Here is a 24,280-nt window from a genome sequence, read left to right as displayed (position 1 = left end):
CCCTCAAAATTATTCAGAAAAAATGGAACACCTGACCATGAAGACCAATTCATACAAGTATTGTTACAATGACACATTCATTATCGCTACACAATTGTGCAAGCATTAAACTACAATCTATCGAGATTTGCCATCAAAACGGAATCGAATCACTCAAAAACACCATGATGCCAAAATTATTAATCTTAGACCAAAATAAATGGCGAGCAACAGAAACAGTTTTGCATATTCCAGACAAAGATCGATCTTAATCAACATAATCGAACCTCTCTTTGTTTCCAAAGCCACAATAGAAACTAAAACTAAAAATAAAACTATGTGATCAATATGATTAAAAGTTCATGCTAAAAAAACTAGCAAGCAAAGCAAGGTTGGAACTTTCCTGTGAAAGACAAGCTCTAGCGGTAGGACTTCTGGAACCGAGCACGAGCACCACGGCCACCGAACTTCTTTGGCTCGCACCGGCGTGGGTCGGCGACGAGGAGGGTGCGATCGTAGCGGACGAGGATGTCCTTGATTTCCTGCTTGGACTGCTCGTCGACGTACTTCTGGTGGTAAGCGACGAGAGCCTTGGCGATGCTCTGGCGGATAGCATATATCTGGGAGGTCTTGCCACCCCCGCGGACGCGGATGCGGATATCGACGCCCACGAAGCGCTGCCGGCCGAGGAGGAGGATGGGCTCGAAGGCCTTCAGGCGGAGGATCTCCGGCTTCACCAGCTCGATAGGCACGCCATTCACCTTGATCAGTCCACGTCCGCGCTTGCAGTGGGCCACCGCCACCGCTGTCTTCTTCCTGCCAAAGCACTGCACCGACTCCGCCGCTGGGGTCGCCATGGTCGCCGCTCGAGCACGGGGAGGGAGATAGGAGAGATGAAACCCTAGGTTCGGGTATCTATCGGGTTATATAGCGGACCGGGCCGGCAATTGGGAAGTGCCTCGGTCCGGTTTATTAAAGTTCATGATCCGGTTAACCTTTTAAACATTGACAGAGCAAATAATCCAACATTTTTATACAAAAATCTAAATACATTAGAGATCTTCGTGCACTTCGTAAAGTAAATAAATTATTTGGAATTAACAGCTCATATAATTATTAGCGAACCATTTATAAAATGGTTTAGTTAGATGACTAATCATTTTCTTCTAATAAAAAAAAAAAGGTAAAATTCATTCCAACAATCTCACACGGTCGGTCCTATGATTATTTGTGAAAAAATAAATCGAGAAACTGCAGTTGGTCACGACGAGAGAAAGTATTCCTCGACTTCGTGAGATTCGAACCCTTGTCCTCTTTTGCACGTCTGCTCCGTCGTAACCAATTCAGCTATGCTCCGGCGGCTAGATGACTAATCCTTTTCTGCAACTCTGCTGCGTCATAACCAACTCAGCTATGCCCCAGGGCTAGATGACCAACCCTTAAGGCATGGTATGGTGGTTAAATAGAAAGGTGTTTTCCCCTAACAATAAAGTTCAAAACAATTTAGACTAAAGTTATTACAAGCAGCCAAAGTATGCTATTATTTATATTCATCATCCATCACCAATGTCCTTTGGAGTCGCATCTCAAACACACATATCTCGACGTAGTTTAACACATGGGTACGGAGGGAGGTAAACGCTAAGACTATCAAAAGCATACATCGTTGGTGCTTCTGGGCTTTATGTATGCAAGCATAGGTTCGAGCTTAAGGTTTGTGAGTTGAACAGTGACGACATTAGCCTCTTCTCCTTCCTTCAGCCTCCACTCGAACTCCTGCACTAAACGCCCGATGGCAGTGCATGCAATCGACGATGCCTGCAGAGATCCGGCACAAATCCTCTTTCCAGCTCCAAAGGCCATTGTCTTAAACATGTCCATTTGCTCGTATTTGCTGTCCATGAACCTCTCAGGCTTCCATTCATTAGGTTCATCCCATTGCGTCTTGTCCATATTGCATCCGTAGAGATTGATGGCAATCTGTGGTTTGGAAGTGAGCTCTGTTGAGTAATAAAGCAAAGCGATAATTTAGAGGATTCATAAGGGAATTTTCATCACCTCAGATCCCGCAAGGATGTTGAATCCTCCAATCTGGGTATCTTCATGGGCATACCGGAGAGGTACTATCGGAACAGGAGAATGACGCCTTAGGGTCTCATGGAACACACAGTTCAAGTAGGGCATCCGTGACAAATGCTCATCGGTAACCTTTTCAGATCCACATACTTGTTGAATTTCTCGGTAGAGACGTTCCTGTAGAGAATTAGTCTCATGATTAAGTGCTAGTGATTCATACATTTACATTTTGCCAAAAAAAAAAAATTCACTACCTGTTTATTTGGATTCTTAGATATCTCAAACATAGCCCATTCTGTTGTGACTAGAGTTGTATCCGATGCCTCAATTACCTCTTCCCATACTAATGACATGATCTCTTCGTCAGTCAAAGTGCTCTGAGACAGCAGAAAGTCCAAATAGCAGCTTATCTCCTACAGTTTGAATATTCAGATTCTGTGACATTTGATTTTTAAAAATAATAGTCACAAACAAATTCTGTGCAAAAAAGAAATAGATAAGCAGGACCTCTTTGGATTGTTTACTGTTCTTTCTTTTTGTAATCAGAACCTGCATCACTGCCGCCCTGCGCATGAGCATTCTCTTCAGCTTAATTTCAAAGGTTCGATTAGGGACCCATCTCAAGTAAGGGAAAAAGTCCCTCCAGTCCACCTCTATGGCACCCATCATAGGGTCTACCACCAACACATTGAATATTTCTTCCTTTGAAAGTTCCTTCCCAAGTTCCTCTACATAAATGGATTCTGGTTCCAGATTCAAAGCCTGCAAAATTTTTGGTTAATACAACAAAGACTTTTCTTTTATACTTAACATATAGCATATACGATGCAGATAGCAAAGTAGCAGAGCACTGGGAGATATGAGAGAGATGCGGCAGCTAACCATAGTACAGTGAAAATGGTTCGAGATTGGCTTGCAGAAATTCCATTACTGTTACTTTTACATGGTGGCATCTCAATTTTCAATTGGTTTGCAGTCATATTGGCCTCAAAATTGTAAATAAGAATGCCCATACTCTTAAAAGCAAGAACAAATTACAAGCATAAATTCATAAATATGTTCATGTTCATAGTATACAGATACTATTTGAACTCTTTCAATCTTACTACGGGCTTGCAGGAATTCTCATACTCTTATGGATAAGAATAAATTACTAGCACAGCATTCATAAATATAATAGAAGTGACCAGTGACTGCACATGTTACATCAGAAATGCACAGGCCTTTTACATTTCTCAAAATAAAAAACGAACCAAATGGACTTACTTGCTTCATGGCTAATCGGAATAACTCAGCCTGAAATGGCTTTCTGAGGTTTACCGCATCATTAGGGTTATCTTTCAAATCCGAATACAGAAGTTTTACCACATTATTAATCAATGTCTCCCTGATACCAGAGTTTCGCTTCTGATGTTTCATAAAATAATAAGTTAGAGCACATTGCTACTAAACAGAGAATTAGAAATTATACTTTGATAATTTTGGCTTGTATACCTGAGCATTTGCACCTAACAAACTAGTCATCACATAGCGTTTCACCATTTTGTGGAACTCTCCATAGTCACTCATAGCAACCATACGTTTATTTGAAGTGAGCAATATCAATGCCTTCGACAATTTCCGATTTGAGATGGATGAATATTTTGCCACCATTGCCTGAGAAGAATTCATAAAACAGCTCAGGAGTACTATAACTGGCAAGAAGAAACAAACTTAGTTAAGCAATGAAGAAAAAACTAAGAAAGGCAAGGTTTTACAAATTGTGCCATTTTATGCATGCAGGCATATCCATACCTAGGACCCAAATCCCTTTTATCAGTAAAACATACTATCAACATTAACCTCACATTCAGCTGAAATGTAAATGTCATTAACAAGTGCCTCACCATTCCTAGCTATAGGAGTAATATATCTGCATATCCTCAATACCAATGCATCAATTAGCAAAATCTATTCTTATGAAATTGACCATTGGTACGTTCTCTTGTGATCGGTAGCAAACATCTTGAAATCACTTATATGATGACTATAAATCTCTCAAATTAGTTCGATTTTATTGCTTGACATTCCTTATGTCTACACATTTGACATCAATATTAATTTGATAAGATTAATCCTAGTTTTTTCCAACTAGGCATACAATATAATTATGATAGGTTTAAAAATATTGGTAAGGATCACAAATCTTTCTATTACAATTTGATCATGGAACAAAAAAGCCCTAGAACTCCTGAGTAACAATTTTTTAATCATAGGTGGACCATCATTACTAATCAGGACCTAGCAACAAGATTGGAGTGGGTATGCACAACATGGAGATAATATGAATATAATTGATGAAACGTTGTGCCGATTTCTTTTTGGTGTCAAAATAAAAAGGGAAAAAAGACTCAGAGCTAAGAAATTATTACTTAGATCGATGAGTAAATGGATAAATAAGGACCATGCCATTTTTTCACCTTAATTATTACTTAGATTAGCTAAACATCATAAGGAATAAGATTGTTAAATAACTAGTTGAATCTTACCAAGAGCTAACCCAAAAGAGAGCTAATACTCAATATTTAATCACAAAAAATCTTGTACCATTATTTTGAAACTTCTGGAAAATCAATTTTTCATGATTGACTGGAAGGTACTTTTACCAGACGATCTACTTGAAAGATCAATTTCTCAGGTCTGTTTAAAGGATAAAAAAGGTGGATGGATGAATAAGCATGAGTGGATGGGAAAATGAAAAAAGATAATTTAGATAATCTCCATCAGTTCTGTTTATCGATCCATTCACTTGTCCATTTTTTAGAGTAAACTGACCCTAAAAGAGATGCAGATGATCCCACTTAAAACAAGCTCCAACTTTTTATTCCCACCGTGTGGGGTGGTGATCTGCTCTAGAGGTTGACTTTTTCACTGAAGATGAGTCACAAAAGTAACACCCAGGTCAAATATTCTCTCCTATATTAGGTTTGACAGTGACAAAGAAGAATTCAAATTCAAATGCAAATGGAGGTAAATTCATCAAATCAATCAATCAAATCTCCGATATTTAATACAGAATACTTCGATTATTAACTCCTATTTAGTTTATACAAGTCATTTCCATCAAATAACTCTTCCCCATATGTCTATCACCCGTCACTTCAAACCTCCAACAAGATTTCTAAACTAGCATTCGAACCAAAACCTCAAGAGCGAAGAATAGTCTATTTAACCAAATACCTCTTTGGCAACGCTAGTCGAATTTAGGACCACCATAGTGGAAGCGCCCGTCTTGATGGTATAAATCGGGCCATAAATCTGCGCCCATTTCGTGAACGTCCGGTGAGGTTTCTTGTCCTTCAGCTGGAGCAAATTCCCAATCAAGGGCAATCCGGGGACAGCTACACCGCCACACATCTCCGAATCAATCCACAAACAAGCACAAAAGAAGAAATTGAAAATGCTAAAACAGCGGAGATAGAGGGTTAAGTTTATACCCGGCGGAAGATTGGAAACGCGACTGCGGCGGAGGAACTTGAAGAGGATGAAGACCGTGAAGATGGCGGCAGCGACACTGGCGAAGGCCGTGAAAGTCATGGCTCCGGCGAGGATCGGATCGCGCCGTGGGCTGGTTGCCCCAACTCTGCCTGCTCGTGTGTTTATTACATCGGGGAGGAGAGAGACATATAGAGAGCGACGGAGACGGGCAGTATCGTAAACACGTCACTCAAGCTCTGTTTACTTATTTTTTTATCACTCATTTATTTATTCAATCTTTTAATTTATTATCTCAAAAGGAAAATATTCTAATTTTATAACGGGACGATACGCTACAAACAACTGAAACGCCAAATCATTGAGATAATCTTTTAGCTACGGTACAAAAGAAGATGCATGGCACCATTGCTATAGCATCCCTGCTATATTCCCTTTACTATAAATTATATTTTAAACAATTGCTATAAATGAGTAAATTCATAATTATTTTTTTTCTTTCAGATATAGTAAAAGTTGTTTTTCTATAAACTAGGTATATAAACATGCATGGCTCATCAGTCGCCACGTACACACTTTTAAAAGCTGAAACTACTGACAGCACCAGGAAACTAACTATCTGAAATATATTACATACGTATCGTTATCTAAACGATAACTGAGAAGAGAACTCGCTTTACTTCTTAACAACAGTGACAGGGCACAGAGCATTGGCCACCAGATGGCTGCTTACGCTTCCCAGAAGTGCCCTGCAAATCCACAACCAGAAAGGTACGCGTCAGCTGCTGGTCAATTGATGTCCCAAGAAGAAAACGATGCAACACAGAAGTGTTAATTCAGTCTGTTCTACAAACAGAGTGATGGATAGCGACGGTGATTGATTTTATCCAACGGGGTTATAAGAGACCTCTTGAGTTTGCTGAGTCCTCTGCTTCCGACGACGAGACAATCCAACGGGATCCTCTCGATGGCCTCCAAGAGCTTGGCCTTCGCATCGCCGTAGTACACCTTCGCCACCACCTCAACCTTTAATTTACCCCGTCGAAGGGAGCGCGAAATCATACATACATAACAAATTAGTCAAACTGAGAGCGATAGAGAAAGATCGAAAGTGTCTAAATAGGCTCAATTTAGTTACTGTCTTCTGGCTGGCCATTTGATCGAACAGCTTCAGGGTTTCAGAGTCCGGTTCCACGGCGTATTGCTTGCAGACGTTGGGAGTGCACAACTCGTTCAATGGAATGAGAGCTTATATATAACGATTATTAGTTGATTAGCTAAGAGTGTAGATCGATTAATTATAAACAGATGTATATATATATATACGTACGCGATCCGGATCGTTCCCAGAGGTTAATAACTCCCTGCTCGCTTTGGTAGCAGGAGACGGCATGGACGAGGACGACGCGATCGCCTCCTCTCACCAGGTTTTCTGACGCCCAGTGCACCGCCGCCTGGCTGCACGGAGAGAAGTCCACTGCTATACCTACATTTCTCTGCCCCGCCATGCCAATTATCGCTTACTGAATTCTAAGTGCACTGATTAGGAGTAGCTTCTCGTTTATATATACAGACATCGATCGATCGATCAAGCTCGCAAGGAATCAAAAAAGAAAAAGAGGAGGGATAGAGATGTGTAGGAATATTTGAGCTGGATCCTTTCGCATTGAGATTGGTCCCTTTTAGCCTTCTTTAGTTTTATCGCATATATTCCTGCATGTTGTTAGGTCTGTGGGCAACAAGGAGAAAGCGTTGGCCCTGCTCGAAATGCAGAATGACAAGGAAGCATGAGAGTGCAGTAGTGCCAATGAAGATGAGAATATAAATGATTCGGAAACGACACATGTTGAACGAACGATAAGATCTCGATCGACTTGGGAGTGGTTGTCTACATCTTCCCCGCCCACTGATTGTGAAAACTTTGTCTGTCTGCTACAGGATTTAATAAATTCTAGCTTCAGTACTATTGTTTTCTCAAATTAAATCAACTATTCTTTGCATGTTCTTGTGATGAATGAGGAGAGTCATTTATGTCACCGTCAAGTTTTGTTCTTATTATCTCAATTATTTAGGGTCGTTGCATGAAATTATATCTTTTTTATCTCTAATATAATCTATAAAATAATTGTATTTCGATTTCATAAGCAACCCATGACGATGACTCATTTGTAATTAACTTATGCATGTACACGTACACACATCATCATAAATACTTTTTACCTAAAAAAACAGCAAAAAAGATATTGCAATGAACAGGAAAAGTATACTTACTAATTTCTCAATTAATTTTTTCTAAAAAAATTAGGACACATCAATTATCTTAATTGATTTAGTTACATTGAAGTCTTAGTTATCATCTGTATATTTTTTCCCTTCCTTTTAGATTGAGTGATTCAATGAGAAGACTTTAGGGTTGTAAATGAATTGAACATTTATGAATAAATTTAATATTTGATTGGGTAAGAATTTATTTATTTTATTTAATATACAAGATTAATTAAATAAATAAGTTCGAATAACTCATTAAATTGAACAAATAACTGAACTCATTAATATTTATGAATCATATTCATCAACAAAACTCTTTAATATGCTCTAAATAAATAAAAAAATATATATTATCAAACTTAATAGCAACTAAATAACCAAAATGTAAAAAATTTAAACAATTAAACAAACTTGAATTGAGAGTTCGATAACATTTATACAAACCAAGCTCAAACCACCTTGAACCAAACTTAAAGTTTAAACTAAGCGATCATAACAAAGACACAAAATCAAACTTAACAATTATTTCTATGGTTTAGTTTCTTTTGAATTTTGCTTAGTTTGATTTGGTTGATTTATCAAACAAACTTGAACATCACATAGCTCGCCTCAGATTAATTTGTTTATGGCCCTAAGTAGACTAAGTGAGATGGGTTGGGTAGACAAAAAGGGTTGAAATAAAAGTCATTTTCTTCCTGAAAACATGCTCATCTTGTTTATTATATATTATTAATTACCAATAGAATGGATGATCAAAAATCTATTGACTATCATTTTGCACCGCACCAACATTAAAGATATTTTAGTTTATTCAAGGCAATTAAAACCTCATGTTGAACTTTTTTAATATACAAGTACAGTTTTAAGTGTTCTCATTTTAAAATATAAGATTAAAGAGGTAGATTTTTTTTTTTTGTTTTGTTTTACTTGATGTTGTAACGTCGCAAATGGGCATCGTCCTTGAAATTGTGATGCCCTATGGAGCTCTTCGAGGAATGAAATGAGAGAGACTGGTCGTGATCGAGTTCTTAATTTTCTCATCTTTCAGTTCACAAATCATCATCGAGCTTCCTTCTTAGCTTGTAATAGAATAATCTATTTTGGCATTGGAGCTGGGGAGAAGCAACTTAATTTACTCATCGATGCGAAGAAGAAGAAAGAAAAATCAAGCAGCGCTACATCGATCGAAGAACACTCAGGCATTAATACGTAGAAGAAATCTAGGAGCTAATTAATCCAATCTAGTTCTCAGTTTATTTGCTCGATCTATCCTCAGAAACTAACTGCATCATCACATCAGTAAACTCCGAACGACAGCGGCCTGCGCGCTGCTCATCTCTGTGGTGGAGAGCAACTCCGACAGCCTCTCACTCAGGTCATCCATCTCCCTGTGCAAGCTTCTGATGTAGCTGCAAGTCTCCTGCAAGACCTTGGCCGCCGACACCTGCATCCACAATGCAACACTAGTCTTTTAACTGATCACCGATCGAGCTAGCTCGCGAATTCAAGATCCCCGAGTTGCCTCGCATGCACCTACCCTGTCGTTGCGGCCGAGCCGAGCTTCAGGAAGAATAGCTTGGAGCTTCGACATGAGGTCGTCGATCTGCTCGTCGGTGATCCTCGCCGCGCCCGCCTGCCTCGAACGCGACCTCCTGGCAGACATCTATACGAGAACGTGCAGAAGAGGAACTCGGGAGGCAGGGGCGGCAGTTAGTGTCTGTTGGAGGCGAAGTTAATGGAGGATACAGAGAGGATCGGAGGCGTTAATGGGGAAGACAAGGCTGCATGGGAGGAACAACTGGACGAGTGCCGAGTATAAATAGCGAAGTAGAGAAGGAGAAGACCAAGGATCCGCCATGCTGTCCCACCATTTTTGTGCATCTATCTTCGAGTAGCTAGGGCTCTTATGGAGGCCAAGTGCATGCCTCAGTTAAGGGACAAAGACGAAGGACTTGTGTCAGGAGAAGCCACGCAGACCACGTTGTGTTGAGGTTTAAAATATTTGCACCAACACACATGGATCAAGGAGACTTTAGAGGGCTCGTCCCTTGTGGGAAGCAAGCGAGCAAGAGAGCTTGGGACCATGGCAAATTGCAATAGAAGTAACCCTAGTTGTTGCATTTGAAGAAGAGTGTAAGAACATCCAATTCAAGCAAAATCTTCTTCGCATGCCCCACGACATGACAGCTTGTCTGTCTTTCACTTGAGATGTTCACAAGTTTTAGCATGCAAACCATATTGCCCTGTCCTCTTCCAGTATGCAATCGCATGTGCCAAGATAAGCAAGCATTGAATACCATCACGCTGTCTTTATGGTTTTTTTTTATGTCTTCAAGAAAGTAAAACTACTTCGAAACCAAATGCGAAGTGATGTTAATCAAGAAAAGCAGAAAGGAATTAAGATTGTTAAAGATCTGCAGGTTTCTTTTTTTCCTTGTAGATTCTTCTGTTCTGATCCTGAGAAAAAAGGAGACTTCTTAGGATTCGATCTACAAGTATAGTTAGCCAAGCAAAATACTTAAACAATGGACCTGCTGATTTCCAAAAAGATCTGGAAAGCTAAACTATCCTGCAGATCCACAAGAGAGTGAGGAATATAGTGTTAATAACTGATGTACTTCTCTGCTAGCCAGCCAATTGCGGCAAATAAATATAGGAAAAAAAAGGTTTGGTGTCTGCATCTCTGTATCCTTCGAGATTACTCTGTTTGACTGAGCACGCGTTTCCTTTTAGTTTGAATATTGATAAATATCCATGATGAAACTGGCTCTCCTGAGTAAAATAATGGTGAACTATGTCCATAGATGAAGAAAGCCTTTACTATTTTTGGTATTCTGAGTGAGCTGATCAAAGGAAGAGCATTTTTTCTGAAGATTCTTGGGCAGCAGCAGCACATACCAAGGAGCACATGAGCTAAATCATACTGCAGCAAGGTCTTTACAGAAGGCACGAGGATCATTGATTAACATTGGGGGATAAAATACAGCTGATGCAAGAAGATGAACACTAACATTTGCTAGTTAAAAAAAACACATCTGGGGATATGTTTATTTCTGAAACTGCATAATTCCAAGCAAGATCAGTCATTCAAAGGTTCATGACTAGGAGGAGTAGAAGACCAAGGGAATCTACCAACATGGAACAGGAACACACGATCACTGAGCTGACCTTGTCAGCTACATATTAAACTCAAAAAGAGTCGTTAACATATGGAGGAGCAATGAGACAGCCTGCTAATATCAATCAGAATCTTAACTTTTGGGCAAAATTTGAGCCATAAGATCAAAGCTACAACTCCCAGAGCCTAGCTGACCAATGCATGATCTGGAATCATGTGAATACACAGTAAATACTCGAACTGTTGCTGTTTGGACATGGTCATTCATATATCACATAGCCCTGACCAACAAAGTACAACCGATTTAACAAGAGGCCAGCAGATCGTCTTATAGCTAATGGCTTCATCAAGCGAGAAATGAATCCTTGTGAACACCCTATATATTTTATAGCATAAAATTCAAGCTTGGAGGGCACTGATAGGAAGTGTCAAAGTTCTGTAAGCATGAAGGTTAGTAGAGGCATGTCACTTGATAGTAGTATATCTCATTTGCTCAAGGTGGTTCTTGTAACAAATTGAAGCAAGAGAATTTATTTGCTAAGAAAATAACCAATACAAACCTCTCAGGTGTCAGTAATATAGCCTCATCGATCATCCACAGAGACAATCTGGATTGTTCGAAGAGAAAATTCAGTTAAAACATACGTTTTTTTTTCTACAAATCAAAGCTAAGTTGTGATCTCAAGGAATGAACTCTAGTAATCTTATAGATCTCTAATTTAGTTCTTGAAATATTGGTGAAGGTCAGCTAGCTAGCTGCTTGTTTGCCAAGTTAAGTTTGGACATTATTAATATGATCTAATCCTATTATTATGAAGGATTTTTGTGATTATTTGATTTGTTATTGTTTTAGATTATCCACTTCACAGTATGTATAACGGGACGTTGCTGTTTGATTAAGGGTATTTTTTTTATATAAATAGGGTATTTGGGCCTTGGGTTCAATTAGTCTCGAGATGGACAACTTTCTCTTGATTCGAACCACTAGATAAATTTGAAAGTACAGATGACTCCTCATCTAATAATTAAAGTTTTAGATTTAGGATTCGAACGAGTACTTAGATATCTTGTTTCCGTCGTGATCAATTACAGGGCAACATTGATTTACCTTTTCTTCTGCAAAAGTGGAATCTGCCACCGTATAGAGCCACATGTTCGGAGCTACGACCACTTTTTATAGAAAAGTTCTAGAATTTTTCATTATAACTAGGATTCAAACCATAAATGAGTACTTAAATATCCTGTTAAGTGTCTTGCCGCTGCACTGTACGGGGGCAACCTACTAATACTTTTGTATCATATTAATCAAGGGGTAAATATTAAAGGATAATTTATTATTTTGGAAAAAAAAGAATATAGTTATCCTGCAATATTATAGCATGTAAAATTCCAAATATTAGATCACAAGACAATTGTCTCTTAGCTTGTTCATCTTCTAGAATGAATTTATTTGGCCGACTTCCACGTGGAGTTGCTGAAGTGTCGTGATCAATCAAACTCATTTAATTAATTGGACCCTCCAATTTGCTTCATCATTTCCCTCTCCACTTGGAACAAGCTACAATCACTTATTAAATCAACTTCTCAATATGGTTCTTACAATCTAAATTTTAAATATTTTCAAGAATATTCATGTAGATCAGTAACTACATAATTGACGCATGAAACAAATCAAGATCCAAATCAAAGCTATAAAAATTTCTCTTTCGACAGTCGTCAAAATTCCAACTTCAGATTTTGCTTCGATACACATTAAAACTAGTATTCTGATCATTTAAATTTAGTCAGTTTGATCCATCACTATGCTGAGGAAACTTTCTTGGTGCTCTTCGTCGCCGACATTTGCATCAAGCAGCCACGACTTCAGCAGCTCTAATGGCGGCGTTTGGGCTGTCCCCTCCGGCACAGAAGTCGCTTGATCCTCCAACCCAAACGAGTCGAGTGACTCCAACGACGCCAAGTAATTGGAGGCACTACTTGCACTCATCTGGCTCAGCGACGCCGAATTTGGCGATATAGATTTTAGCATAGCATTATTGCTGCTGCTATTGTTACTCTTCGTCCACCCCTCCAGAAGCCGCGCTATGTTCTTGGCGCTTGCTGCATAATTGCTCGCGGCATCACTAGAGGAGTTCTTCTCCAACAACAAGGCCTCTGAGAGCGCTCGCTTCGCCATTTGGGGGTCGGCCTGGACACACATCTCCCACTGACCCTTGGCCCTAGGCGTGGGGTGGTGAGCAGGCACCGAATCCTGGCCTCCTTCAAGCTTGTCTTCGAGTTTCTTTTTCAAGTGCGTGTTCCAGTAGTTTTTGACATCGTTGTCTGTTCTTTCCGGTAGATAAGAAGCTATGGTTGCCCACCTGTTTCAAATAACACCAAATCACTTCTTGTTTCAAACAAGCAAGCAAACAAAAAAAAGCAAGATCCAGTTTTTTTTTTCTTAAAATTTAAATGTTTTGGATAGAGCTGATACAGAAGTGACTAAATTACCTGTTGCCTAGAAGGGCCTGTAAGTGGATGATAAGCCTCTCCTCTTGATCAGTGAAGTTGCCACGCTTGATCCCTGGCCTCAGATAATTAGTCCACCGAAGCCTGCAGCTCTTGCTGCATCTCGACAGACCTATAGATATAAATTAATTTTCAAAGCAAATCAAGATCAGCTAGCACAACAAAAAGGAATTAATCATAGTTTTCCACAAAATAAAATTTAGAAGGAAAAAAAAACAGACCAGTGTTGGTAGGAACAGCCCTCCAATTGCCTGGACCATGCTGTTGAATGTAAGAGACCAAGAGGATGTCCTCTTCTGGTGTCCAAGGTCCCTTCTTCACACCATCTTTGTCACAGCAAGGTGGCCTTCCCATCTTCTTCTTACTTCGTCTTCGTGGAGCTTGATCTCTAAATCAATATACATATATATATATTCTTGCGCAAAATGTAAAGAAAAGATCAAGCTTTAACTCAGTTTGTGGAGTTATAAGGAGAGGGAATAGGAGTCAAAGAAGACAGATGGGCGCATTTAGTGAGGCCTTTGGTATCAATATCTCAAGATAAAGTCAGCTTGAAAATTGCAATTGAGGGAATGAGATGGGTATGCTGCCTCAAAGAACCGCAGCCATTCAATGTGGAATTGAAGAGCTCTGATTTAACAATTCTGCAGTTAACAGTGCCACCAAAAATGATGAAGCTGTAAATCTTTCCTTACTGCTACTCTTCTAATTTCTCTTAGCGGGACAGATTTTCTGTGAAGCCACTCTTCTAGCTTTCTGGTAATTGATTATTAGCACATTCATTAATATATATATATATATTAATTAATTAATTTCTCGTGTAGTTTTCATATAAATTTATAAAAATGCAACATTCATAATTGGGCGTTTCCCATGTCGTCAATTTTCTATGCGTTATCTCTCTGGTTATAAAGTCACTGACATTTACAGACCATGCTGAGTTATTGCAAGCTTCAAACTAGATCATGGTTGTTTGTTTAATAAGTTGAATTAATTTGGGGGGAATTTACTAGATCACACTCTAATAACGAATCATGCTCCAATTTTCTAAATTTACTGAATCACACACAGCAAGTGTTTGGTAAAAAGAAAATCAAGCATAATCCAATGAACTAAAACTAAGTTCAGAAAACTAAGACAATTTGATAAAAGTTAAAAATAAAGGCAGTGTTCGGTAAATTATTCCTTTTTTTTCTTTACCAGATGCCTTTAAATAATCTTGAGCAAGGACATGTTTTATTATCAATATCTCTGTGGTAGTGGAATCAAAAGAAATCTAGGCACTACGCACAAGAACATGCATGCATTAATCTTCAGCGCGTGAGGAAATTAAAGAGAGCTCATTTTAAATATTTCGGTCATAAATGTGTATTAAATTCATTAACTTTGAATTGTGAAATTTTAATTAAGAGAGGACCGACCTGATGGAACTGAGGCACGAAATGTAATCTTTTTATTTGAATTAGCTGTCAGTTCCCCCAAGTTTATGCATGTGCCCCGCAGATTAACATTCTTCACCTAACCACACATGTTGCAAAATTGGGAGTTGAATTTCACTCCTCGTACAACCATTACGAGCGTAAGAGGATATTTCAGATATGTTCAAATCTTTGCACGCTTTGATCAATTCTTCTCCATCCTTTTGAGCAGCTTCCTGCAATCAAATACCAGTGTGATTATAAGAACTTGTCAAACAACTCAAGGGGTCAAACATAGAGACAGTAGTACGAAATTCAATGTAACAAGGTCTTTGGATTTTCATCAATGCATCATAAAAGGCTCAAAAATAGTAACTCTGTCTAGATGAGTCAGTTGAAGTATAAAACAGTACAGGGCAACATGAACAAACCACAAAAGATAGCAAGCCAAGATCCATAGGATTGCATGAGCAGGTCCATAATGTGAGATTCAACAATGACAGATAACAAAGAGGTGATAGCAAGAAAAGCTGTTGATTAAATCTCATGACATGTGCTCCAACATAGTATCTACTATAACATCAAGACACCATACATCTTAAAAATCTTAAACTATTCTGAAAGTGCACCATCCAAGGCGTAGCTGAATTGGCAACCAAGTGGTAGACTTGCATCAATGGGCAAGAGTTGGAGTCGCAGCTGCGGCAAAAAACCCTCCCATTTAGTGGGTCGCTCAGTATTTGATTTACCTCCCTTCATCTCACCGTGGGGTCAGCGATGAGGGGCACTTGGCATGAGTGTTATCACGTTATTGTCGGGATCTATATGCGCGAAAAACCGATTAAACCGCATATAACACAGCGGAAAACAGGATCCCTCCAGAAGATCCATGCGAAAAACATACTCGTTTGACGATTCTACCTACTAGAATCGAGTTTACCTTCGATGCGTGTCCTTCGCAATCCCGACAGCAACTCTTTGCCTTCAAGGTCGTCGGATCTCAGCACGATCAGAGTGTTCGCGCCTCCACGGTATCCACACGAACACTGAGATGGAGAAGAACCAAACTGTGGTACTAGCCACAAGAGGAGGTTCGGCCAAGAGGAAGAAGAGAAGAAGAGGAAGAGCAAGAGCATCCAACAACCCTTTCATCAAGAGTCTCTCACCCTCTTTTATATCCCACCATGAGATATAATGGATGAAAGGGGAAATTAATATAATATTAATTCCGAAATTAATATTTTATTAATTCCCATGCATCTCATGCAGAAGATCTTTCTCCTCTTTTAATGAAGATCATGCATCTCATGCATGACAATCTTTCTCTTCTTTTAAGGAAGATCATGCAGCTTTTAATGATCATGCATCTCATGCATGATAACCTTTTAATCAAATTCGAATTTGTCTTGTGTGACTTGAGTCCAACTCGAGTCTCATGCAATCTGAGTTGACTTGAGTCCAACTCGAGTCCAACTCAATCCGAATTGACACTGAGGGCTAATTTTAACAGTTATGCATCAATGTTTCTAAAGAATCATTTGTATATCACCCTAGCTAATTCCAGTGCAAGATGCATAACGTATAAATTAGCTATCCATATTGTCTAAAACCTTGTTCACGTACTAAATATCATGTAACCTTTTGATCCCACTGAACGAACACATTGAATTATCACCTCAACGCCTGCCATAATGACAAGATTAGTAAAATTACAAAAACATAGAACCAGTTTCATACAACGTACTTTACTTTTTCAACTATCTTCTTAAATAAACAGTAATTTCACGAGTCATGACCAATATTGACAATATTGACTAGTATTCACTCTTTTGACTCAAAAGATCAAACTAATGGGCATAAGGCCCTTGGGAAATAGCTGCTTTAAATTCTTTTCCATTGCGTAGTAAGCATTCTTCTTGTACTCCATTTGCTTTAAGGGAATAATGTTGATTTATTTACATAACTTAATTGTGGTCCTGTTTAGTGTTTAACTATGATACAATAAGGAAGACTGCAGCCATGAACATTAATGAACAACAAAAGAGTCTCCCTAGAGGAGTGACTACACAATGAATTCTCAAGGGAGGCAACCCATTACAATAGTGTTTACTTACAATGTTGGTACATGGAGGATCTTCCTGAATCGATTTCTGCAATGTGCTGTCGTAGAAGAGAATCTTCTTGTTTTGATCATCGACCAGCATTGCATACAATTGTATGTTGGAGAAGAACACAGAGCCTAGGCTTCCTAGCAGAACCATTGTACTTCACAAAGGGCAAAAAAATCCATCAGAACCATGTTCTAGTAAATAAAGTAAAAGGAAATATATCGAAAGCATGGAAAATCATCATAAGAGATACTAACTTGATCTGCAGTATCTGAACTAACGGAGAGAAAAAGTGCATACCTTTCTCTGCATCCTCCAATTGCTTATCTTGGCACTCTATTCCTGAACGTTATTCCTTGCTTCAATCCCAAAAATTCCTCGCTGACAAGGCACTGCTTGACTAAAATTTCAACACAAACATACAAATTTATACCGTAACAGGTGCTTGCAATGTAGGAAAACCTACCATGGCAGATGGGGAAGGCAAGGCGATCATCAAGGACTGTGGCTCATAAATCCTTGGGAGAGGAGACTTGAAGGAAGCACTAGCATAGACATTGCTCATTCAAAGGGAAACAAAGGTTGAATCGGAGGACAAATATATCAAGCCCTAAAGCTGCAAGACGTGCATGTGGGTTGGGCTGGTCCAGAATTTAAATGGGTTTCTAACATCTATCTTTAATATAAAATAGTTGCGTAGTTTAAATATGTCGTAAACTATTCTGTTAGCCAGGCATGGTGCAGATAAATGAACTAGTTTTGGGTAGTTCTAATAAATTGTGCCACTGTTCTTCAGACATTAATTACAACCATGCAAACAGATGTTTACACCTTAAATAAATTTACCAAAAAATCGAACATAGAGTACAATGTAATATGGTATATGATTAAATCTAGAAAATGATCTCATATGTAAACCCTCGCTTTTGGATCAAAATGAAAATTGCAACCTAAAGAGATGGATCCTGCTGATGTTTTGAACAGTTTCTCGCCCACTGCACAAACCAAAGTATGAATATAATTATGTGCACTGTGTTTACTCGTGCCATCTTGGTTGTCCAATGTACCATTACTCATACCAACAGACAGACCAGAATCCAGAAGACCAAGGTTACCAGTAAAAGAAGTCTGCTTTATTCGCTTAGGTCTCACCAGATAGTCATAGTCTGACCTTTTAGAAACCTCTAAATATTTTGATTTCCTCCTCGAGCCAGAGTGCAAATTCAATCCTGCAAAACATGGAATGAGTTATGATTACCAATGGCATCAGAAGATAAACATAAAGATAAAGAAACGTTAAAGTTTTTGTATTGGTTTCGGTGGTGGTTAGTGTGGTGTCAAGTATGTTTGCATATGAGGTTGAAACAGAATTTTCTATTCATTCTTAAATATAAGCATAACATGAGCCTACTATTTTTGCTAAACATCTGAATTCTGCTTAAAAATTGGGGTTATTACCACTGAAAGATTCAGAGATGCCAGATTGTCTGTCTGCATCGGCAGAAGTAAAATCCTCAGTGCTGCCATGCTGACCACTTGATTTATTGATTCTGCATTTTGGTATGAAATTGTATAAGCCTGAGTCATCTAAATAAGCACTAAAGCTAATAATCATTGATGAAAGTAACAGAATTTAATATAAGAATTAACATAAAACTTGAACGACAATGTTTGCTTCCTCAAGATATTAATAAAGCACAAAAAACTCCTTAGCAATTGAACGATTCAGGATAACAAAAATATCATACCAATTGCTTCCTAACAATTACTTGATCAGGTAAAGAAGTAATTTAAAGTTCACACATTAATCAAAATCTATGTTGTTTAAAAAATTTGAATAAATTTGCTATGTTTTAGAATCACATTATCAATGCATGCTGCTGACGCCTCTTTTATTGGTTAATTACTTTTTACCAGCTCTATTATGTTGAATGTCCAGAATAAAAGGGTAATTTTTTGTGGTAATATATTGTCACTCTTAGATTTTGTACAAAATTGTCGTTTCTGTGCCGATGTGTACACCTGGAAAAATGTAACAGATTTCCATCAAATTGATCATTTCTTCACCAATATGTGAATTCATATCATCTGAACAATTTCCTATATAGACATTTTAGTTTTCCAACAAGATCTTATGTAAGAAGGCCCTTGTGTTCACACAAAAAGAACCAGCATAAACAATGTCGACCATCTAGATAGCAGCCTCAAACATTAGTAGCCAAATCAAAAAGAAAAATAACTTTTCAATCACCTAGTAGTAAATATATATAAAAGTTTCCTACCAGACCCACTTTGTAGAAAAGAGTCTAAATAAATGCACAATAAGATGGGCAAAAACAATTGAATGCAAGTAGAACAATAAAAAGACAGCTCCTAACCATACAGATGATTGAATATTACTTTCTGTCATTGTAACGCTACCCTCTAGATTTCTCAATGTCCAAATTTCTAATTTTCTTCTATGGAAATCCTAAATAGGAAGAAGAGGAAAAAAGGCACTCTAAAATACAGGTAACTTAGTATATACCCATTTAAAACAAAAAACAAAAATTCCAACAGCATATACCCATTTAATGACAAAAATCAAGTTGTGGTAGCAAAACTTAGTTTGAATTAGATAAAGGGAAATAAATTACAACCAAACTTGCCACCTAAACCAGATCATGCAAATCAATAACTTAGTAATAGGTAAGTAACATGCAGAAAACAAACACCAAAACGGGGGAAAATTTCAACCTTCTAATAACATGACATGAGAGCAAGAATTTACTGATGTATAATTTGGAACCATCACAAAGCAGGTCATATAAAGTAACAAACCTGTACATGTGTTGAACAAAATTGTCTATAAGAATAGGCCAAGCACCTAAAAGAATAAAGACAAAGATCAGTCATACTAAATGAGGTCTGCAGCATGCACATATGATATGCACTCTTAGTGGTACCTAAAGGCCCATATCAAGATATGAGTTATTTAATGATTACCATTTGGATCATAGCCTTCAAGATCTTCATTAACACATTGGCTGAAGGCGAGGAGTTGTTGCCAAGTATCTTTTGATATACTATTCCGTTGGTGCATCTGGGTTCAATCGAGAAAATTATTTAAGAGCAATAAAACAAATTTATTTGAACTAGACCTAAATAAATAAAATTAACCAATGAACTTGGAATTACAGCTTTGTCTACTCAAAACTTTTAAGATTTGAGATCTTCTTCTATGGTGAGAGAATAGTCCTCCTAAAAGGAAATTAATTCCTCGTGACTATTGCTTATTTGCTGCGAACATTTTAGTTTCAGATGTGGTGATCAGTCCATCAATGAGGAACAGAAATAACAGCATGGGCAAAGAAGTATTGGCAAGTGGCCTAACGTCTAGAGGCCCAACTGTAATTCCATAAATTGAATTCTATAGCTCTATCATGTTCAGCTATCAAAGGCTAATTCATGTGACAATGAGGTAAAGCCAAAGAAAATAAATAAATGGTTTCTCAATCATGCAGTTGCCCTATAGCTCTTAATATTACTAATGCCATCGTTCATAGCCTCATTGGTTCTCACTGTTACCATGATATCTCTCCATGGTTCTAGAGTTGTTGGAATTAAGCAAGAAAGCAGTTTTCACTCCTCTTAGGTTTCCATTTTCCAGCCTCATTTTGGAACAAATGTACAAACTAGGAAATTAAAGGTGGTCACATGATTAGTTCGTATTTGTAGGTATCTAACATTTTTCTGTAAATAAGTGTGATAGTAAACTTTGTGGAATGCACATATACTGCATAATTATACTTCCTCTAAGCTAAAGAGTAGAAAATATAGCACAAGGCATGACCCCTGACCATCACATCAAGTTGCTCAGCCTTAATCATTCGGCAGCAAAGGAAATGACACTTTCCTTTGTCCTACCATCGCCTCCTACTCCTGTCCAGACTCTTGTCATATTGTTGTTTGTTGCTGTAAGACACTTTCCAGTTTCCATTGCTATCCAATTGCTCTACCATCGCCTCCTACTCCTGTCCATTTGTATCCATTGGCTTTCTCTTGAAAAGGAAATTACAAGGGGAAATGGAAGTAGTGGGTGTGGGTAGAGATCATCATTACTAAAACAACCTTTTAGGTCAATGCTGCAAACAATAACACTTTAAACATCTATCAGTGCAGAGATTAAGAATTAATAGTACTGATATAATTATTAAAATTATTTAAACTGGAAGTATATGTGAACCAGTAAACTATATACTACATGTACTAGTATCCTAGGAAATGATATATTAATTAAACATGAGTATGATAATTCTGAAGCACTACATCAATGCCAGATAAGGATAATATTAAATTGGAGAGATTTAAGGTCTCATCCTCCCCTAATCCAATATTGCTTGAAGAAATGTGATGGCTAACATGGTCTTCTTAATTAGGAGTTTAGAATAAATAGTTAGCTAACAAAATTTTAAGGATCACTAAATAGAGACAATGTGTATAATTAATCCAAATTATAGAGATACGTGTCCTATTGACTCTCCATCTAAGATTCGAGAGCAATTAGAAAGATGCAACAATATGTGCCTCTTCGAGTTATTAGATGAATCTGGAAAAAAAAATAAGCACATTTGCACAACTCATAAATCTGGTATGCAAATAATTAGTTAACTAGTATACAAATGCCTCCTACCTCAACAAAATTACACCACTGGTCCAGCAATCGAAACCTTCCACTCAAAACTAACCTCCATCCTGCTATCGCCCTATTTACAGCTGAGGATATAGAAAAAGGAAATATATGATCTTTAACGTCATGAAGAAAATAAAAAGTATGAAATACAGTAACTAAATGTCTAGCTGATCTTACTGAGATTCTTCTGCCCATCTCCACGACAAATGAAGAAGACAAAATCATAAAGCAAATTGAACTGATGGGAATTTCCCTACAAAAAAAAATACTACCAACCATTAATAGAAATGTCAAGCAGGATATTAGCTGGTGATCATATATTCAGTTATCTACACTTACAGACAAATCTAGACTTGACATAAGCTTGTCGATCTCATCCAATATCATACCCCTGGATCAAATCAAACAATAAATGGACTATATAAAAAAATGAGTACATCAGATTAAGGCATTGCAAATAGATATCTATTTTTTGCAAGGAACAATGAACAGTCCTTTAGCATTTCTTCTAGAGTATGTCTGACCAAGAAAGAAAACAGTGGTTTTAACTTTGAGAAGCACTGTTGGAAAGATTTTCCATTATTACTACTCGTATTTTGAGAGGAAACTGACAAGGTCTTCAGAAGAATAGTCACACAAATTTCAATAGACAAACAGATGTTGCAAGATATTCGTTATCAATAAATATCGAACCATAAGCATGTTTTTTTGCTGACAAGCCAAGTAAAAAAAGGTTGCTTTGCTTTAAATAACGTAAACTTTCAATAATATGAAATACAAGATGATTCATGTTCACAATTCCACAACTGTGTTCACTTTAACACATTAATGCATTGCTAGATATGAAAATGATTTATAACTAATGAGTTAATCAAAGATAAAGGAAAAGCAAGTAAAACAACAAAGATGAGTATGAAAATTTAAGCTATCCAAAAGGCACAAACCCTGATTGACCTCTAGATTCCAACAATTTAGAAAATGCAGCTAATCTTGCCTTTTCTCCAGAAGGCTGACTCTTTGACATTATATCTGCACAAAAAATTAAAAGGTACACTGAAATTAGTTTGACATAATTCTCTGATGTCACAGAAAATAACAAGATAGCCACAAATGCTATGAAATTCTGTCACCAATGGCATTAGTGAATCCAATTTCGTTCAGGTTTTTCTACTGAAAAATAAAAGTCCACTGCAGCAAAAAAACATAGTAAGACTAATTATATTCTCAGTGCATGAAGAGTCAACCAATGTACATGGAATTGTCTAGAGGCCTATATTCAAGATAAAAACTGGGCATAATTGGACAACATTGCAACACTCCGATCAGAATGCTAAGAAGATCGAGTAGAGACTGATCGCTCCCTTTCATGCCTTGCAACGTCATTATAAATGAGGGCTGAAACCGATGACTCGACAATCTGAAATGTGAATTCCCAGTGTACACAATGCATATTATGTATACATAAACCCAAAAGACCAAATTCAACATCATGAGAAACATGATTTGCACAGACGGCACGCTCTTCCGCGCTCAAGGATCCACAAATAATAATTTTCTCATAAAGAAAAAATATAATTATAGAATATCTTCTTACTCAGCTATGACGTCAAAAACAAAAATTGAAGAATTTAGTAAACCAAATCCTTACAGATGTCGACAATCGCCGATCCGACGAGGAGGACTTTGTCCACTCACCAGAGTACGTGGAGAAGACCTCGAAGATATCAAATGGCTGCGGCGCCGACGATTCCATGGTCCCGATCCCCTAGGGTTGACACAGATACGATCCCGAAAGCACGAACCTCAGATCGAGCCCGTGGAATCGAGGGCTGAAGACGCTCAATCGCCTCGCCCGATCGCCCCTATCCCTCAAAGAAAGAAGGAGAGGGAGAGAGACGACTTCCAGATTCTTCCCGCACCCACCGCTTTCGCTTTCCCTACGTTCGCTTTCGCTTTCGTTTATAAACTAAAGTCAAAAGAGGTTGCTTTGTTTTTTTTCACACGCACACGCATAAAAAAATCCACAATTTGCTCATTAAAAAAAAATCTAAATTTTTATATTTTATTTTTTAAATATAATATAGTGGGATTGGGCCTACTTTTGTTTCACTGAAATTTGACTACTTCTACATCAAAATAAAACTAAAACTGAAGTCAACCCAAGCCTAACAATAGCTGTTTTCTCTTAACACTCAGCAACAAGTCAAAAGCTCACTAAAAGAAATCACATAAACAAGTAATTCAGTCAGGTTAACTTCTGATATTCAGCCTACTTTTTGTCTGAATGGAATTTGACCTACTTCTACAAAACTAAAACTGAAGTCAACCCAAGTCCTACATGTTAAGTTTAGCCTAATAATAGCTGTTTTTTCTCTTCACACTCAGCAATGAGTCAAAAAGCTCACTAAAAAACATCACATAAAGTCAATCCTAACTTGTCACAGACTGATCAGAGGCCCAGAACATCCAATGCGAAATACTGCTTCCAGCTATTGCAGAAAGTGCCCACAGAAAAGAAAGAAAGAAAGAGACACCATTTCAATCTCCAGAAACCAGGAGCCCACCTCTCAATGGTGCCAAACTGAGCATGATTCCTGCTCTGTATCATTTGCCTTTTACTCGCGTGTCCCTGTCACTAATTAGGAACGCAGTTTTCTTG

At 37.9% G+C, this 24,280-nt stretch overlaps 6 protein-coding genes across 6 annotated transcripts; all 6 read right to left on the bottom strand.

Annotated features, from left to right (window-relative positions):
• Nucleotides 1-168: 168 nt before the first annotated feature.
• On the bottom strand, nucleotides 169-858 carry LOC141848208 (small ribosomal subunit protein uS9). The gene has a single exon (XM_074736269.1). The coding sequence runs from the start codon at nucleotides 834-836 to the stop codon at nucleotides 399-401; it is 438 nt and encodes a 145-aa protein (XP_074592370.1). The 5' UTR covers nucleotides 837-858; the 3' UTR covers nucleotides 169-398.
• Nucleotides 859-1,466: 608 nt separating this feature from the next.
• On the bottom strand, nucleotides 1,467-5,676 carry LOC141811406 (ent-kaurene oxidase 2). The gene is made up of 8 exons (XM_074699458.1): nucleotides 5,532-5,676; nucleotides 5,275-5,435; nucleotides 3,550-3,711; nucleotides 3,322-3,462; nucleotides 2,563-2,817; nucleotides 2,310-2,468; nucleotides 2,038-2,232; nucleotides 1,467-1,959 (listed from the first exon to the last, which is right to left on the bottom strand). Exons 1-8 carry the CDS (start codon nucleotides 5,629-5,631, stop codon nucleotides 1,630-1,632), a joined length of 1,503 nt encoding a protein of 500 aa, XP_074555559.1. The 5' UTR covers nucleotides 5,632-5,676; the 3' UTR covers nucleotides 1,467-1,629.
• A 360-nt stretch (nucleotides 5,677-6,036) lies between these two features.
• Nucleotides 6,037-7,078, bottom strand: LOC141811788 (universal stress protein PHOS32-like). The gene is made up of 4 exons (XM_074699843.1): nucleotides 6,860-7,078; nucleotides 6,668-6,777; nucleotides 6,437-6,555; nucleotides 6,037-6,278 (listed from the first exon to the last, which is right to left on the bottom strand). Exons 1-4 carry the CDS (start codon nucleotides 7,035-7,037, stop codon nucleotides 6,206-6,208), a joined length of 480 nt encoding a protein of 159 aa, XP_074555944.1. The 5' UTR covers nucleotides 7,038-7,078; the 3' UTR covers nucleotides 6,037-6,205.
• Nucleotides 7,079-8,914: 1,836 nt separating this feature from the next.
• LOC141811559 (transcription factor ILI6-like) lies at nucleotides 8,915-9,714 on the bottom strand. Its single transcript, XM_074699580.1, has 2 exons — nucleotides 9,335-9,714; nucleotides 8,915-9,241 (listed from the first exon to the last, which is right to left on the bottom strand). The coding sequence occupies exons 1-2, from the start codon at nucleotides 9,458-9,460 to the stop codon at nucleotides 9,089-9,091; spliced, it is 279 nt and encodes a 92-aa protein (XP_074555681.1). The 5' UTR covers nucleotides 9,461-9,714; the 3' UTR covers nucleotides 8,915-9,088.
• Nucleotides 9,715-12,539: 2,825 nt separating this feature from the next.
• On the bottom strand, nucleotides 12,540-17,653 carry LOC141848496 (myb-related protein 306-like). Its single transcript, XM_074736528.1, has 6 exons — nucleotides 17,250-17,653; nucleotides 16,956-17,106; nucleotides 14,845-15,077; nucleotides 13,645-13,811; nucleotides 13,406-13,535; nucleotides 12,540-13,275 (listed from the first exon to the last, which is right to left on the bottom strand). The coding sequence occupies exons 4-6, from the start codon at nucleotides 13,775-13,777 to the stop codon at nucleotides 12,696-12,698; spliced, it is 843 nt and encodes a 280-aa protein (XP_074592629.1). The 5' UTR covers nucleotides 13,778-13,811; nucleotides 14,845-15,077; nucleotides 16,956-17,106; nucleotides 17,250-17,653; the 3' UTR covers nucleotides 12,540-12,695.
• Nucleotides 17,654-17,769: 116 nt separating this feature from the next.
• Nucleotides 17,770-23,531, bottom strand: LOC141848495 (defective in cullin neddylation protein AAR3-like). The gene is made up of 9 exons (XM_074736527.1): nucleotides 23,317-23,531; nucleotides 22,566-22,650; nucleotides 21,961-22,012; nucleotides 21,799-21,874; nucleotides 21,622-21,704; nucleotides 19,935-20,031; nucleotides 19,770-19,815; nucleotides 18,408-18,499; nucleotides 17,770-18,178 (listed from the first exon to the last, which is right to left on the bottom strand). The coding sequence occupies exons 1-9, from the start codon at nucleotides 23,372-23,374 to the stop codon at nucleotides 17,856-17,858; spliced, it is 912 nt and encodes a 303-aa protein (XP_074592628.1). The 5' UTR covers nucleotides 23,375-23,531; the 3' UTR covers nucleotides 17,770-17,855.
• Nucleotides 23,532-24,280: the final 749 nt, after the last annotated feature.

The sequence above is a fragment of the Curcuma longa genome, chromosome 17 (assembly GCF_044706935.1).
Source record: "Curcuma longa cultivar G26 ecotype Majalengka, Jawa Barat chromosome 17, ITB_CL_G26_1.1, whole genome shotgun sequence".
Classification (NCBI taxonomy): domain Eukaryota; kingdom Viridiplantae; phylum Streptophyta; class Magnoliopsida; order Zingiberales; family Zingiberaceae; genus Curcuma; species Curcuma longa.
The sequence above is the reverse complement of the archived record's forward strand: the minus strand, read 5'-3'. Positions and strand labels throughout refer to the sequence as shown.

Bases quoted from the DNA above. Each gene is read 5' to 3' on its own strand.
- LOC141848208 (XM_074736269.1), bottom strand. From the start codon at position 836: ATGGCGACCCCAGCGGCGGAGTCGGTGCAGTGCTTTGGCAGGAAGAAG.
- LOC141848495 (XM_074736527.1), bottom strand. From the start codon at position 23,374: ATGGAATCGTCGGCGCCGCAGCCATTTGATATCTTCGAGGTCTTCTCC. The intron at 22,651-23,316 runs GTGAGTGGACAA...TTTTTTGTGCAG, and splicing joins GGTCTTCTCCACGTACTCTG to ATATAATGTCAAAGAGTCAG. The intron at 19,816-19,934 runs GTAATCATTAAA...TTATTCTTTTAG, and splicing joins TGAAGGCTATGATCCAAATG to GTGCTTGGCCTATTCTTATA.
- LOC141811406 (XM_074699458.1), bottom strand. From the start codon at position 5,631: ATGACTTTCACGGCCTTCGCCAGTGTCGCTGCCGCCATCTTCACGGTC. The intron at 2,469-2,562 runs GTCCTGCTTATC...TTCAAACTGTAG, and splicing joins ACAGTAAACAATCCAAAGAG to GAGATAAGCTGCTATTTGGA. The intron at 1,960-2,037 runs GTGATGAAAATT...TCCAAACCACAG, and splicing joins ACATCCTTGCGGGATCTGAG to ATTGCCATCAATCTCTACGG.
- LOC141811788 (XM_074699843.1), bottom strand. From the start codon at position 7,037: ATGGCGGGGCAGAGAAATGTAGGTATAGCAGTGGACTTCTCTCCGTGC. The intron at 6,778-6,859 runs GTACGTATATAT...GTTATATATAAG, and splicing joins CTGGGAACGATCCGGATCGC to CTCTCATTCCATTGAACGAG. The intron at 6,556-6,667 runs GTAACTAAATTG...GGTAAATTAAAG, and splicing joins AAATGGCCAGCCAGAAGACA to GTTGAGGTGGTGGCGAAGGT.
- LOC141811559 (XM_074699580.1), bottom strand. From the start codon at position 9,460: ATGTCTGCCAGGAGGTCGCGTTCGAGGCAGGCGGGCGCGGCGAGGATC. The intron at 9,242-9,334 runs GTAGGTGCATGC...TTGTGGATGCAG, and splicing joins GGCTCGGCCGCAACGACAGG to GTGTCGGCGGCCAAGGTCTT.
- LOC141848496 (XM_074736528.1), bottom strand. From the start codon at position 13,777: ATGGGAAGGCCACCTTGCTGTGACAAAGATGGTGTGAAGAAGGGACCT. The intron at 13,536-13,644 runs GTCTGTTTTTTT...TTATATCTATAG, and splicing joins GGCTGTTCCTACCAACACTG to GTCTGTCGAGATGCAGCAAG. The intron at 13,276-13,405 runs GTAATTTAGTCA...TATTTGAAACAG, and splicing joins CAGGCCCTTCTAGGCAACAG to GTGGGCAACCATAGCTTCTT.